This window comes from Trachymyrmex cornetzi, unplaced genomic scaffold (assembly GCF_001594075.2).
Source record: "Trachymyrmex cornetzi isolate Tcor2-1 unplaced genomic scaffold, Tcor1.1 scaffold361, whole genome shotgun sequence".
Lineage (NCBI taxonomy): Eukaryota > Metazoa > Arthropoda > Insecta > Hymenoptera > Formicidae > Trachymyrmex > Trachymyrmex cornetzi.
This window is the reverse complement of record NW_017298332.1, coordinates 1,377,806-1,393,649: the sequence shown is the minus strand read 5'-3', so window position 1 is coordinate 1,393,649 and position 15,844 is coordinate 1,377,806. Positions and strand designations below refer to the sequence as shown.

The 15,844-nt window shown below is 30.5% G+C and overlaps 4 protein-coding genes across 4 annotated transcripts; 2 read left to right on the top strand and 2 right to left on the bottom strand.

Moving 5' to 3' along the window:
* Positions 1–239: 239 nt before the first annotated feature.
* On the top strand, positions 240–4,563 carry LOC108763466 (stromal membrane-associated protein 1). The gene is made up of 8 exons (XM_018511109.1): positions 240–466; positions 1,012–1,145; positions 1,406–1,573; positions 2,214–2,412; positions 2,648–2,914; positions 3,003–3,268; positions 3,359–3,502; positions 3,671–4,563. Exons 1-8 carry the CDS (start codon positions 349–351, stop codon positions 3,782–3,784), a joined length of 1,410 nt encoding a protein of 469 aa, XP_018366611.1. The 5' UTR covers positions 240–348; the 3' UTR covers positions 3,785–4,563.
* A 3,928-nt stretch (positions 4,564–8,491) lies between these two features.
* On the top strand, positions 8,492–9,049 carry LOC108763470 (40S ribosomal protein S28). The gene is made up of 2 exons (XM_018511114.1): positions 8,492–8,770; positions 8,848–9,049. Exon 1 carries the CDS (start codon positions 8,572–8,574, stop codon positions 8,767–8,769), a length of 198 nt encoding a protein of 65 aa, XP_018366616.1. The 5' UTR covers positions 8,492–8,571; the 3' UTR covers position 8,770; positions 8,848–9,049.
* Positions 9,050–9,500: 451 nt separating this feature from the next.
* Positions 9,501–12,108, bottom strand: MrgBP (MRG/MORF4L binding protein). The gene is made up of 5 exons (XM_018511122.1): positions 12,031–12,108; positions 11,695–11,866; positions 11,114–11,235; positions 9,914–10,268; positions 9,501–9,830 (listed from the first exon to the last, which is right to left on the bottom strand). Exons 1-5 carry the CDS (start codon positions 12,037–12,039, stop codon positions 9,676–9,678), a joined length of 813 nt encoding a protein of 270 aa, XP_018366624.1. The 5' UTR covers positions 12,040–12,108; the 3' UTR covers positions 9,501–9,675.
* A 992-nt stretch (positions 12,109–13,100) lies between these two features.
* Positions 13,101–15,142, bottom strand: RpII33 (RNA polymerase III subunit RpII33). Its single transcript, XM_018511123.1, has 5 exons — positions 14,971–15,142; positions 14,745–14,889; positions 13,994–14,201; positions 13,702–13,908; positions 13,101–13,294 (listed from the first exon to the last, which is right to left on the bottom strand). Exons 1-5 carry the CDS (start codon positions 15,054–15,056, stop codon positions 13,110–13,112), a joined length of 831 nt encoding a protein of 276 aa, XP_018366625.1. The 5' UTR covers positions 15,057–15,142; the 3' UTR covers positions 13,101–13,109.
* Positions 15,143–15,844: the final 702 nt, after the last annotated feature.

The window sequence follows — 15,844 nt, the reverse complement described above, 5'->3', positions numbered from 1 at the left end:
GCGCGCGACGAACATCGCGCTGGTGTGCCGGAGGCATTACTGTAACGTAGCCTTAAGACAGTCTTGAAATAAGAACGAACTATGAATACCGCCTTAAATAATGGTAATTGCAATCGGTCGGTAAGTTTCCCCATTGGATAACGACAAAATTTACCTACAGCCACAATGATTCCATGGCAATCGCGCGGCACTGTCACCGGGGCCAATGGGATCAACGCTGTGCGAGATCCACTACGTGGTACCGTTGTGTCACACTCCTGTCCAGCGTTATCACGAGGAGGCGACACCGGGGTGTCGCAGTCGCGCGTGGTCCCCGATCCCTTCGCAAAGACGCTGTCAGTAGCGAGAATGACGTCCCGTCACGAAAAGGAGCGTGCCAAGCAGATCCAGGAGAAATGTCAAAATCTGCTGACGCAGATGCTTCGCGACGAGGATAACAAGTATTGTGTCGACTGCGACGCGAAAGGTTTGTTTCTCGGCCGCGACATGAATGCTCCGTTCATCCGCTTCCCATTCGGGAAGTCGTCCTCGATGAATCCTTCGTGAGCGTTCTTTGCTTTGTGCCGTCCAAGTGCGCTCGTTCTTGGATTCGACTCGATATCGATCACGAAACGACCTATGCAAGGCGTCGTGTTATGTATAATGCGCTGAGATGTTATGGATTTTTAACTTCTGCATGACATACCTGTCAGCGCGCTGTCATTTGATAACATCGTCAAGGTCCTTCCAAATTTCATGTTCATTTCACTTATCATCTTGAAAATCAAAGCACGAACTCTTTTGTATGTCTTTCTTTTAAGGATTTATGAAAAAAAAAACCGCCTCTATTATATGATTTGATATGTCATCGAATGTTGAGAACATATAATTAATAATCATGAATATTAGATAGCTCAACGAAGCATTTTTATTGATAGCGTTTTATCATTGTATTTGTGTCGAATCTAAGCGGAGTTTCTATGTTTGAGAAATAATTATTTATGATATTTTCGATGAATTTGCATTTTGCAGGACCAAGATGGGCTAGTTGGAATTTGGGAATTTTCTTGTGTATTCGATGTGCTGGTATTCATAGAAATCTTGGAGTACATATAAGCAAAGTCAAGTCTGTTAATTTAGATACATGGACGCCGGAACAAGTTGTGGTATGTAGCAGACATGATTCATGGTTTTTTAACAAAGGATGATTTTGTTTATTTGTTAAACTTTTATATCAAAACAATTAAAAATTTTTAATATTTGCTTTTCTATGGAAAAATTTTATTTTTTTTTATTTTTATAATTTTTTTGTATCACATCTAAGATTATTTTTCTTATAAGCTTCGTATTTGAATATTTTCTTTAGGCTTTACTATATTTTTTAAATCTAATTATATAATGAATATAATCTTGTTAAAATTTCTAGAGTTTACAACAAATGGGTAATTCTCGAGCTAGAGCAGTCTATGAAGCCAATCTTCCAGATAGTTTTCGAAGACCTCAAACGGATTGTAGTCTGGAAAGTTTTATTCGGGCAAAATATGAACATAAAAAATATATAGCTAGAGAATGGGTGCCACCTCCTTTACCAAAAGTACGTGTGATTATCCTAATTTAATATTTGTCTTATAACACCAAACATGCCCACTTCCAACTTTGCTGAATTTTATATGTATAATAGTTCAATAAATTTATCAAGTTTGACGTCAAATTTATATAGTGATAATGTAAAATTTTTTAACACGCTTTTCTCTTATAAAATTCATCTAAGTAGAGGGAGGCCACATTTGGTGTTCCTTCCAACACCAAACATTCCTTCCAACACTCGTTCCAATTTGATTGAATTTAATAAATAATAATATATAATAGTTGCTAAAATTATGGGACATGCTTTTCAAGTATGCATGAGAAAAATACGTTAAAAAATTTTACATTCCTATAACAAGAAAATTTTTTAATGCATTTTTCTCATAAATACTTGTGAAACGTTCTGTAATTTTAGGATGAAATAGTGGAAAAACTAAATCATATCTGGTATTCCTCTTGTTAATATATGATCTTACATATAAAAATATGTTTCTATATATATATATATACGTTTAATGTGTGTGAGAAATGGATATTTTATTTCACACACATCACGCGTGCGCGCGCGCACACACACACATTGAATTTTAAATGTTTGCAGAAAAAATTATATATTTATTGCTTTAATTAATAAATAATTTTCATAGGTAAATTGGGACAAAGAACTTGATGAAGAAGCCGAAAGACAACGCAGACGAAAAAAGGAAAATTCAGAAGCTACAACTACTGTACTCCCCCCTGTAAAAAAACCGGAAGTAGTGCCTCAATTGCCAAAACCTCGAAGTTCCGTCAGTCCTAAACTGGGTAGAACAAAAGATTCTGCAATCCTTGATCTCTTAGGTCTTGGTATGTTGTGTGTACAAGATGTACTAGACACAGAAATTCACGATGCAATTCTTTGTCAAGAAGCAACTTTTTCTTGTAGCAAAAATACAATTGTGAGATAGGAAGAAGTTGCTTCTTGTACAAAGAACCACATTGTACATTCCTTGTGTATGTGTGTGAATTATGATATACTCTGAATAGTTTATATAATTATAAGCTTTCTAACATATGATACATTTCACGTCGTTATTAACAGATGCGCCAACAACTAACCAAACAAATGTAAATGGTTCTGGGGACGATATATTTTCTTCCTTTTTGTCTGCACCACCTGCTTCAGTAGCTCCAACTGGAAATGATTCTAATGGAAGTAAAACAACCACTATTGCAAGTAAAAGCGAAGAGGAGAGCTTCTTTAACCAACCGACCCCGCTATCTCAGGAAAAAAGCAAAATGACAAAAGACAGTATTTTAGCATTATATGGTACTCCGAGTCATCAACCAGCTATTTATGGTGTCTCAGGTAATGTATTACAAGACAAAAATAATATATGCAATATTAATGAAATTTTATAATTCAATTATGTTTTTTAACATGCAATATATTTCAGGGGGAGTGTATCCTCAACACTCTATACCATATAAACAGCAAATGCCTAATGTGGGTGTATTTGGGCAACAAAACTCGTTGGGTCAACTCGGCCAACTTCCCACGCAAATACCGGTCGCAAATCAGATACCTGTCAATCAAAATCAAATTATAGCGAATCCTAATACGATAGGTGCTGTAGCAGCCAATCCTTTAGGTTTACATATAGGCCAAATAAATCAATTAAATAGTGTACCTAATGCTGCTATCTCAATGCCACCTCAAATGGTATGTAATATTTCTTGCATGATATTGCTAAATATGTTCGTAATTATTCATGCTTTTTATACTTCAAGTTTTTTTTCTCCGATTTCATAGATGATGCAGTTAGGACAAAGTAATATTGCTAGTAATAATGGATGGAGTGGAATGTTGACACAGAATATTCAACCAGCTCCCGGTAGCAATCCCTTCTTTAATTTAACAGCGCAGCAACAACAAACTACTGCATTTACCGCTCAGGTATGTAAACTTAAGTGCTTTATGTAATTTATGATCATATATAATTTCTACAAGATATGAATATATAAAGTAAAAAGTTTTTGTTAAAACTTTGTAATACTTTGTAATGTGTTATTTACATTAAGTCAAATTAGTCTTATTTTTATGACATAATTCATGATGTTACAGTTGCCACAACAAATGTCGCAGATGTCTCTGGGCGATATGAACTTTGCCTCTACAGGCAAGCCTGCCGCTGCCGCGCTACCTGGGCAGACCCTTTCCACAAACTTATGGCAGTAAAATTATTGCGGATATTGTTAGCCTGATTATCTCATTCAGTGTTGCATACTAATGTCGACAGTTTATTATCCAATGTAATAACAAATTTCCATGTCCATCAATTGGACATTGCTTTGGAAAGTAATAGAACTGACGACGGAGACACTAAAATGAAAAAAGAAAAATTATATTCGATTGTTGTCTCAACACATAATTCGTCGATGTTTATAGAGCTTCAAGTAGATACATATTTTTATTTGAAAGCCTCCATCAGCTTTCAACATTACTTGAGAAAAAAAGAAACTGGAATAAAAATAAGACAAGTCTTTGAATGAAAGTAAGAAGTTATTTGTGTGACACTAAATATGTACCTAATGGTAAAAATTATGTTGCTACAATGAAAGCTTTTTGTAATTGCAATTGAAATATATATGTCAGGGTCCATTTTCAATATAACAAAGCATTCATTCGAATCAGTGGAAAACTGTATAATTTTTATTAACTTGAATTTGATTGCTAGAATTGCTATGTGTTTTTGTGAGTTCATTCGATAAAATAAAAATATTTCAGTTAACATGAAGCACATTTTCTCGTATGGAACGATATCGAAAATGGAATTCACTTAAACCATACCGATTTCAAACGCTGATTCAAAGATGTACATTGCATATGTACGAATTTCGTCAGAGACGTGAAAAGACTTGGATTTTCAATTTATTTTTAAGGTATTATATTCGACACGTGCAATATGTGTCCACATTTATTCTGTATTAGTAAATAAATACAAAATAATATGAATGCGAGATATAACGCATTTTTTACATTTGCGTAAGATATAGAATATATTACTGTTGCGACAATGAGATTTAAATAGTTCAGCAATTTATTTATTATGAATATCTATGAAATATGAGAAAAAAACCATAAGTCATATATTGGTGCTAAGAATTTTGAAGCATTTTAATTGGATATCACATTTTAATTAAGTTAAATTGAATAATAATGCATAAAAATTATGTATAAAATGTTCTTTTGAAAAGAAAATTTTTAGAAGATCTTTGCAATCGCAAATAATTTGATAATAAATTAATTAAATATATATTAAGAAGGGGGCAAACCAAGTGAAAACAAAAATGTAAGTGCTAAGCAAATATATTAGTAAGCGCTAAAACAAATTAAAACAAAAATAGAAATAAATATAAAACAAACGGCGTTTCGACTCCGATTGGGTGCAAATATATTAGTAAGCGCTAAAACAAATTAAAACAAAAATAGAAATAAATATAAAACAAACGACGTTTCGACTCCGATCATTATCAACGTTAGACGTGTAAAAACTTTCAATAAATTAATAGTATAAACATATTTGAAATAGCAACGGTCTATAACTAAAAATTGCAAACTACAAAAATAAAAATTTTTTGTACTAACTTCAGCTGGATGTACAAAAAGATAGTAAAATAATATACTATGGTTATCGCAACGGTATTAACAATATTGCTTTTGTATTCAATAGAGATCATCTTTGTAATTGTGCGCATGATGGTACAGAGAAAAAACCTCGCTATAGACATGTCACAATACGTTAGTTAATGTATTAAGTTCATGTTGATGTCAAATAGCTAATAAAACAGTCTGTCAAAATAACAATATAAAGTATAAAATAATCGCAATTTGCTTATTTATCTTATTGCTGTACATATATGGACACACTGTTTGTACTTCGAGTTTTAAACCTTTTGTTCTATCAATATTTTTATATTCTGACTGATGTCATTTTATTTAACATTATAACTAATTTTAAGGTATTTATTTTAAGATTTTATTCCTTTTTTTATATGAGTTCTTTATCAACGAATATTTTTTCATACTTTATATTATTTTAACAGACTGATTACTTTTTGAATCTCAAATTTTTACACAACCGATATTATATATTTTTTCACATTCTGACTGATGTTATTAATACTTAGCATTGAAAATTGGAAGGTATTTATACTAACGATTTTCTTTTTTATGAGCCTTTTATTAACGAACATTTCTTATTTTATATTTTATATTATTATTTTGACAAACTGTTTTATTAGCTATTTGTCATCAACATAAACTTAATATATTAACTAACGTATTGCGACATGTCTATAGCGAATTTTCTCTGTACCATCTTGCGCACAATTACAAAGATGATCTCTATTGGATGTACAACAGCAATATTTTTGATACCGTTGCGATAACCATAGTATGTTATTTTACTTTCTTTTTATACATCCAGCTGAAGTTAGTACAATTAAAAAAGTTTTTATTTTCGTAGTTCAGACGTAGTTTGTAATTTTTAGTTATAGACTGTTGCTATTTCAAATATGTTTTTACTATTAATTTATTGAAAGTTTTTACACGTCTAACATTGATAATGACCCGATTGGAGTCGAAACGCCGTTTGTTTTATATTCATTTCTATTTATTTTTGTTTTAATTTGTTTTAGCGCTTACTAATATATTTGCTTAGCACTTACATTTTTGTGTTTTCACTTGGTTTGTAGCTCTTCTTAATATATATTTAATTAATTTATTATCTGAACCGTTCACATCATGTAATTTGATAATATATAATTTATGTAATAAATTATTCATTATGTTTTTCTGTATACTATCATGAAACATTTTACGAGCAATATTTTTTATTAATACATTGTTCATATGATTTAATACGTGGGAGGCACTACTATACTTAGATGTATAATCACAACCTGTCTTTCAAAGTACCGATAATGATGATTATACAGACTGTTTAAGCATTGTGCGCTTTTTCTTACAGGTTCTATAACTAGGATTATAGTAATTCGTAATGAATTATAAATTCAGGAATGTGAATAAAATAATAGTCTTATTCTTCTGATTTTACGTTACTTTTAATGTGAGATTTGATTGTCAATACGAAAAAACCCAAATTTAGTTTCTAAGGAACCTGTAGTCGAGAAAAAAAGCGCAACACACTGTATATGGGTATAGCGAAACGCAGTATTTTTGGCAAGTATTTGCGTTAATATAAATAAACAAATAAATCACTATAAGTGATAATCAGTGAAAGCTATACCAAGAGGGACTTAAGGAAGCTCATCTTAATTGTTGCCTACAGTATCAAGCTGTTATTTATATGAATTACTATTATATTAAGTAATTATGAAATAGTGTATTTGTGTCAAAATATAACGACATTTTATTGATTTGATTACTCTATTATTTATCACTCGTGAAACTGTTAAGCGAGATGAATAAAACTTGTGACACACATAACAGACGCATTTAAAAAGACATTAAATCCGATAAGTTACTAGTATCCTCAATAATTTTAAATTTCTTAGGCTAACACAATTTGTCAGTATAACAAAAAAATTGGTAAATTAAAAAGAATTAATTAACGTTTTTTTAAGAAAACAGATAAATCATTTTGTGAATCATTTTAAACATATTTATTATATACACAAAATAGATAATTTCTGTGCGCCAATTCGTTGCACTCAGCACTATTTGACAGGGTTGGGTAGTGCTAAGTTAAAAAGCTAAAAGTTAAGTTAAAAAGGTGAAAAGTTAAATAATTTTAACTTAATTTAGTTACATTTTAAACTCTTAACTTTTTAACTTTATTTACTTACAGTTTATCAATAACTATTAACTTTTTATTTAAATTTTTTGAAGTTAAGTCTCAGACTCAAACATATACTTCATTTAGAACATACTCCTAACATTATATATAAACAAAAAGTTTAAATAAAATATAGAGTATATTCTAAATGAAGATATGTTTGTCATTTGCGTTATTTGTAAGACTCTGAAATCATAAAATAAAGAAATTTAACTTTTAATTTTTCAATTACTTTTTTTATTAACTTAACTTTTAAATCAATTAATTTCATTATACATTAACTTGTATCTTAACTAAGTTAAATTTTCAAGGTTGTTAACTTTAACTTAACCTAGTTAAAAGAAAAAATTAACTTACCCAACCCTGCTATTTGATTTATATGTTATTCACCTCCTTTGTGAGAATAGTTCTAATAAAAATAAAATGCGTTATTCTAATAAAAATAAAATGAATTATCTATATATATTCTAGATATTTAATTATATTTCTAGATATTTTTTAGATCTATATTTTTAGATATTTAATTATATGATGAAATTTAACACATACGAAAGATATAACAGCTTAGTTTCATCAAGCAGTTAATTCTATCTAGCAGTTAACAAAAATTAAAAAATTTTAATAAAAATGTTAAGATATAGATGTATATAGATAAGTATATTTAAAATTTAAGTCAATAAATTTCGGAATACTAATAATATTTAATATTAATAAAGACTTTACATCTTACTTTAACAATGAAAAACTCAACAAGACATCGACAATTCTAATAAAAAAGAAAATTAATTAAAAATTGCGAACAAATTACTGTAATTTTAATCGTTATTATTACTCACAAATAAGAGACTATTATTTTTTTCCGCTCGAATAAATAATGTGACAACAATCATAGTAAATTCAATAAATTTCTTGCAGTAACATACAACAAATATTTTCCAATATTTCATTAATATTTAATCTTTTTGTTCCATTCGACACATTCACTTTTACGAATGAAAGTGATCTATACGTGATCCCGTTTCCGTTCAAAAATTACGTATTTCGACAGCAGTGACTCACCGGAAATCCGGAAATCGAACAGAGAAAAGCGGTCGTCTACGCGTGCTCCTTCCATTTGCGTCAGATATCTCTTTCGAGTCACAGTCCACGTGAGAAAGAGGCGATCATGGATAAACCAGTCGTTTTGGCGCGTGTAATTAAGGTTCTGGGTCGCACTGGCTCGCAGGGGCAGTGCACCCAGGTGAAAGTAGAATTCCTGGGCGAGCAGAATCGGCAGATCATCAGGAACGTGAAGGGACCGGTACGAGAGGGCGACCTCCTAACCTTGCTAGAGTCCGAACGCGAGGCGAGAAGACTTCGATAACGTGAGGTTTTTATTAACACCGGAAAAAAACGGTCGCCAGCTGCTACTACTACTACTACTACTACTACCGGACTTCAGCAGATACGCATTTCCTGAACGTGGATCGCTCCTGCACATGGATTATGGATCAAGGATCGTCGACAACAGACACTTCTGCCACGTGCTTCTCGAGATCGAGAGGATGTTGCCGATCGCGGAACAGGATCGCATTTTCTTGAAAACATTCCTGACGCATAAGAATTCCACGCTTTTTACAATAAATCTTGGCTGGTAACCACAAGTTTCATGGTGTTGTCATTATACTTCTCCCTTATCCAGCTTGTAAGCTCTAGCGATGAATTATAAACTGAGTGTTTCTTATTTGCAATCTAAAGATTATTAATATAATATATTTACATTTTTGTTATTTATTTTTGTATCTTGTTTGCTTTCTCTTAGTGTTAGGATTGTATATCTTTTTTAACTATGAAATTAATCTGAAATTCAAATAGCTCTTCAGTTTTGAATATAAAAATTCCACATTTTTAATAGATATATGTATATATGTCAAAAGTAAATCTTAAAAGCAGAAATCTAATCAGTATAAAGTATTTAGCACTTAAAAAGTAAAGCTATTTAAAAAGATATAATGATATATTTAGTTATTTATAGCATTTTATTTACAGAGCACATAATATAATTCTTGTTTTATAAAATTGACTTATTTTCTATATATACATTTATGTCGTTAAAAGCAGTATAGACTAATATTATAATTGTCTATTTTTGGTACAAAATTTTTCAAGCACGTCAATTGCCTATAAAAATAGACAAATATAATATTGGCCTTGTATAGTGATAATATGATGAGTTGTATAACTGAAGTTCTTAGACATACGTCAATGTCCATTTAATTTATAATAACTGTTATATTCTTCTTCGTTTTGGTGGAGGTGTATCGCGTGGACTGGAAGAAGCTTTGGAAGAACTATCCACGCTTTGTCTGGTTGGTCTCTTTGGAATCCTTTTCGCGAGTTCGCGACTAGATTCGGATTCTTTACGCTCCTTCTTTCCATTTGATGCTTAAAAGAAACGAAAATACAATTTGTGTGTGCAACTCTATTGGAGAAAAATACTAAATAACCAAAATCAAATATTAAAATACCGCTTTCTTCTGAATCTTCCTTCCCTTTTGAACGTCCTTTTGATGATTTATGTTCTTTCCTTGTCTCTTTTATATCTTTAAACTTATCCTTTTTTATATCTACCTCCTTTACACATTTTTTAATCTCTTCTTTTTTCTTTTCCACATCTTTGGTTCCTTTAAAATCACGTAACATGCTATCTTTCTTAGAACTCTCTTTGATGTCTTTTTCTTTTTTAATTTCCTTATATTTATCCCTCTGATCTTTCAGTTTTATCTCTAATTCTTCCCTTTTCCGTGGCTTTCCCACGAATTCAGTCTCCGGTAAGGAAAAATCTATCTCGTGACCAGGAAAAGGTAAACCTTCCATATCGTCCTATCAAAAAATTCAATATGTATATAAATAAATATACAAGGTGTCAAAAGTAAATCTTAAATGCAGAAATCTAACCAGTATAAAGTATTTAGCACTTATAAAGTAAAGCTATTTAAAAAGATATAATGATATATTTAGTTATTTATAGCATTTTATTTACAGTACATAATATAATTTTTTTTTATAAAATCGACTTATTTTTGATATATTTAGTTATTTATAGCATTTTATTTACAGTACATAATATAATTTTTTTTTATAATATCGACTTATTTTCTATATATACATTTACGTCGTTAAAAGCAGTATAGATTAATATTATAATTGTCTATTTTTAGTACGAAATTTTTCAAGCATGTCAATTGCCTATAAAAATAGACAAATATATTATTGGCCTTGTATAGTGATAATATGATGAGTTAAATAAAAATTGGAATGCTTAAGGAGAGATTCCTAAGATCAAGACAAAAATTCTAATATCAAAATGTCAAAGCTGTAATAGTTTTTTGAATTATAAATTATAAATATTTAAAGTTAGCGAATTATACCATCAATTTGCACATTCAAGTATGAACAACGCAAAATGCTAAAAGTGAAAGGTAATTGCAATGTAATTGTCTCTTGTAAATATTGATACTCACGATATAAAAATTATGTATGCAAAGATATAATTGCTGATAATTCTAATTATTAATATATATTTTATATATATATGCACAAAATATATTGTATTAATATATTATATAATGTTCAGAATAATTTTATAGAAACTTGTTTATCCTAGCATAATGCTAAATATAACTTTATTTTAGAATATAAAATTTATTATGTATGTTGTCACTTACCAAAGACACAAGGTCGTACATGGATTCCAAGTGATCCCAAATTAGTTTTAATGGAACATCTTTGTGAATAGCAGCACGAAATTTTTCCCATATACACACCATATGGAAATATTTATTGATACCTGATAATTGAACAATTATCAAAATTACAGTTGCAAAATATAATTGTTTATTAATAATAAACTGATCAAACTTTCATTAACTTAATCGGTGATCAATTTGTCAAGTAATACCTGTAGTATTCTATTAACATAGGATTTTTTATTTAAAATATGTATATACTTATATATATACAAATTATATTACGGACGCTACAATTTGAGCAGAAAGCCATGCACAGAGATTTTGTTTTAATTATTTAATTACCAATCAAGCAGAGTTTGGTTGAAATCACTCAATGTCTATTTCTACCAATGTAGATTCATTTTAATCTCGGTTTAACTTTCTTTTTATCTTTTCCTAGGTCTATGAATTGGAAAAAACAGAGAATAAATTAAACCGAGGTTAAAATTACGTTGGAAGAAATAAATATAGAAAATAAGGGTAAACATAACCCCTCATCACCGGCTTTTGCATCTTACCAACTGGCTTGTGTCCATTCATGGCGAAAAAAAGTTGAATTTCGCTTTCCACGTTCCATTCTATTTCGTCGAATGAGGTTTCGTTTTGTCTCTCTTTGACAGCCATTTTAATGAAAACCGATGTTTCGGTACTCGATCTGCCCAAGACGGTGTGCCATGCACTTAACAGTCTCTAAATCAATTGAATAAAACGCCCAATATAATACAGATGTGTTTTATATATTGTATCAACGACATGTCTTTATTAATAAAACATATCATGAAACAATTGTAATTTGACACTTTGACAGCATTTTAAAGCATTGCAAAACACTGGCTGTATCAAGATCACTGTACTATGTTCATTTCAGCCTTGTAGTCACTATAATAAGAGTCGAGACACAGCGATTCGGCCCTCCGAATTGGTCGCTATGCCTGTGACCGTGCGATGGTAGTGAAAACGTGAGTTTGTATACATGTACTGTGTAGGTAGTGAAAACGGGAGTGTGTAACGTACTCTGTACGTGTGAGTTGTGTAAACGAGGTTCCAGCAATGGCGTCCTTCCAGTCTATTGTCTTAACTTTTATTATAGTGACTCTAAGCATTTGTGATTCGTATTATTCGTAACGCCCTCTGATTAGCTTACATGACTTGAATTTTTGAAAATTCTTGACAGCGATTTCCTAATGCCTATTTCCAATGTTAATTGACTAATCTGGGGGTTTAATTTACTCTCCATCTTTTTCTAATACCTGCCCTGGTAAAAATTCTTAGAATTTTTCATATAATTTTTCAGAATTTCTATATAATTTTTTATAACTTCTCACATTTTTTATATAAATTGGAACACTTTTAAGAAAATCTACATCTTTTCTCAGAAGTTTTCATATATGTTAATTATGAAATATCATAAGATTTCTAAGATTTTTTGTAAATATAATTTCTGATGAAACGTTATAAAATCTAAAAAATTAAAAAATATTTTTTTGAAATTATGGGATGAGAAATTTCAGAATATTTCAGAATTTATTTGTATGAAAAATTCTGAAAGATGTAAACTTTCCGATTATTTCTGAGTATTTCTGAAAAATGTTCCAATTCGTATAAAAATAAAAAATTGAGAAAAATTTTCACCAGGGTAAGAATTAAAAATTAGAAAATCTCTTTTAATTCTTAGAGAGAGATATAGAGAGAGAGAGAGAAAGAGAGAATCTTTTTTTCTAATTTGATAAAGCTAAAGAATAAATTAAAGCCAGATTAAAGTTAATTTACGTTGACAGAAATAGAAAATATTCCCTATATTATATTCCTTTCAAATTTTGAAAAACATCAGATCATTTACAATATATGTATAATTACAGGTTTTTATTTTATTTTATAAAATATGACATAAGATATACAATTTTATAAGTAAACATCAAGCTAAAATCTATTTCTAATGATGGATGCTCAACGCATCGCTTTGCACTTCATGACTTAATTGTGTCTGCAGATTCGATAATTTATTTTTTAACGCTGCAATCCCCATCATGACGATGTTTTCGGGTTTCAAGGCCCCGCTGCTCTCCACATTGAAGTAATATTTGTTTGGTTTGGCTTCCCAATTAAATGAGGCCTCATCTAAAATGTATACATTACAATAAAATCCCTATTCTATAATTCTTAATGACAGTGATGATATCATATTGCAAAACTTTTTATAAAAATCTATGTAACAATAATGTGAAATTTCTAACACATTTATTTAACACACATATGTAGTATATATAAATTTATTAATTTATATACTACTCCCTCCTTTTTACATTGAATAATTTTAACTGCAGATGTCACTATCTTATTAGTTCACGATTGTGTATTCTTGTGTGTATTGACGTGTTGTAGTTACACGATTTAGCATAAATAATCCCTTTCCCATAGATAAATAGAAAAAAGATAATTGCATAAAGCTGTCGTTAAGAGTTATAGAATAGGAGCTTAAAGTATAACTACAAAAAATTTTGGATTTTTATTAGAAATATACTCACATTGATCCTCCTCTAATTCACTGTACTCTGATTTGGGCCACTCGTCCGCTTTAGGAAATAAAGTATGCCTCATAGTATTATCAGGATCATACTCGAAGCTTACACCAGCGGTCGGATTCCACTTCGCATGTTCCTTTCCAAAACCTTTCTTTGCATATGCCCTAAGTTTTAATTCCTGTCCTTTTCTCAATTTTACTATTAAAATTTCTGGAATATCCCAAATACAATCATTCCTTTACAGTGATTCCTTTTTTTTATAACCATAAGTGTAATAAAAAAAGAGACTGCATACCATCTGTTTCTCCATATTCACTTGCATCATCTTCTCTGTGTCTGGATGTGACAGGTAGCACTCTAGGATCACTTGACTTGAAATCTGCAGTAGTTACATGTCTAGTTTGCTCTTCAGTACATTTAACATCCAGAGTAAATTCCACACTACATTCTGGACAGAAATCCATGCATTGACAGTCTCTTGTATACTGTATTCTATCGACTACCTATAAACAAGAAAAGTTTCCTCTATACAGTATTATATCCAATAAATCATTTAAGGTCTCTCATCAGCTTCTGATTAAATTAATCGACGATCAATTTGCACAAGTGCCAACAGCAATTTGATGTATCAGAACGTCTCCTCTCTTTCTTCCTCTTTTAAGACAGTGTTTAGTTTCATATTGACAATTGTAATGATTGAATCAACTACAGATTAGCATTAATCAGAATTGGTGAGACTAGCCTTTAGTATATCTTATGACATGGTAGCTGTAAGATTTTGTTATTTATTCATGCTAATAATGCATAATTTACCAAAGCTCATTAATTTTTTTAAATATTAAAATAATACATAATTTATCAAACCTTTCTTTTATCTTTTCACTGTTAAATTTAATCGTTAAAATATAATGTACAGTTTAACGATTAAATTTAGTTGTTAAAATATAACCTGCATTTTCATATTTTTGTTGAGAAAAATCTATTCAATTTTTTATAAATTGCTACATAATATATATATATATATACACATATATGTATACACGTACATCATCACTGATCAATGGTATCATCCCAATCCTATGTGCCAAGAATTCGTCACTCAAAACAGTAGAATTGGCTTCCAGTTGTATCCAATCAATAGCCATAGTCGGAGTTTCGGCGATAAAGACACGCCTCATGCTATTCGCAACGCTGATAAGGAAATATTAATTGTAAATTAAATTGCAATTATATACATATTTTGATTCTTCTACGTAATCTAACCTGTCTCACCTCAATTCGGTATCTTCCACTTGAAATTTCACATTTTCTTCGGTTAAGTCCGAAATATGGACCGATGGTTGATTAGCGTACGGCATTTTATTTTGTCAAACTTTATACAATTACCCTTTTTCCGTTTATTTAGAAAAGACACGATAACGAACTAATAACAGTCCAGAGATGCCAATTCTGTTACGGTTTAAGTTGTTAAGACACCGCGACTAGCGCCATCGGACGGCGGCCTGGCGCAACCGGTAGCACACACACAAGTACAAGCTCGTGCACGTGTGACTCTAGTAGTGATGCCGGACGGGACGCGTTTCTGGCGCATGCGCGTCGAATAGTACTAGGCGTCAGTATTGTACTCGTTACCAGTAAACGGGTCATTAGGCGCCTACGTAAAATTTGTTAAAAATTCTTAAAAATTATAATATATTTTATATATATTACTTACAAACAAATTTACACATATAAAAAATATGACAATTTGTATTTAATATTAAAATATTAGCTAAAGAATAAGAAAGGTGTAAAATATTTTAATATAAAAAAACTGTTTCATAAATTATTATACACTTTTCTCTTATTTTTCAGCTAATATTTTATTATTAAATGCAAATTGTCATATTTTTAATATATGTGAATTTATTTGTAAGTAATATACGTAAAATATATAAAATATATTACAATTTTTAAGAATTTTTAACAAATTTTACGTAGGCGACTAATGAACTCCCGTTTAACTGGTAACGAGTACGATACTGACGCTGCGTTCGACGCGCATGCGTCAGAAACGCGTCCCGTCCGGCATCACTACTGGTAGCAGAAGCCATAGACATATAAGATAGACCCAGCATCCGTATACTTTTCTATAGTATATGCTGGG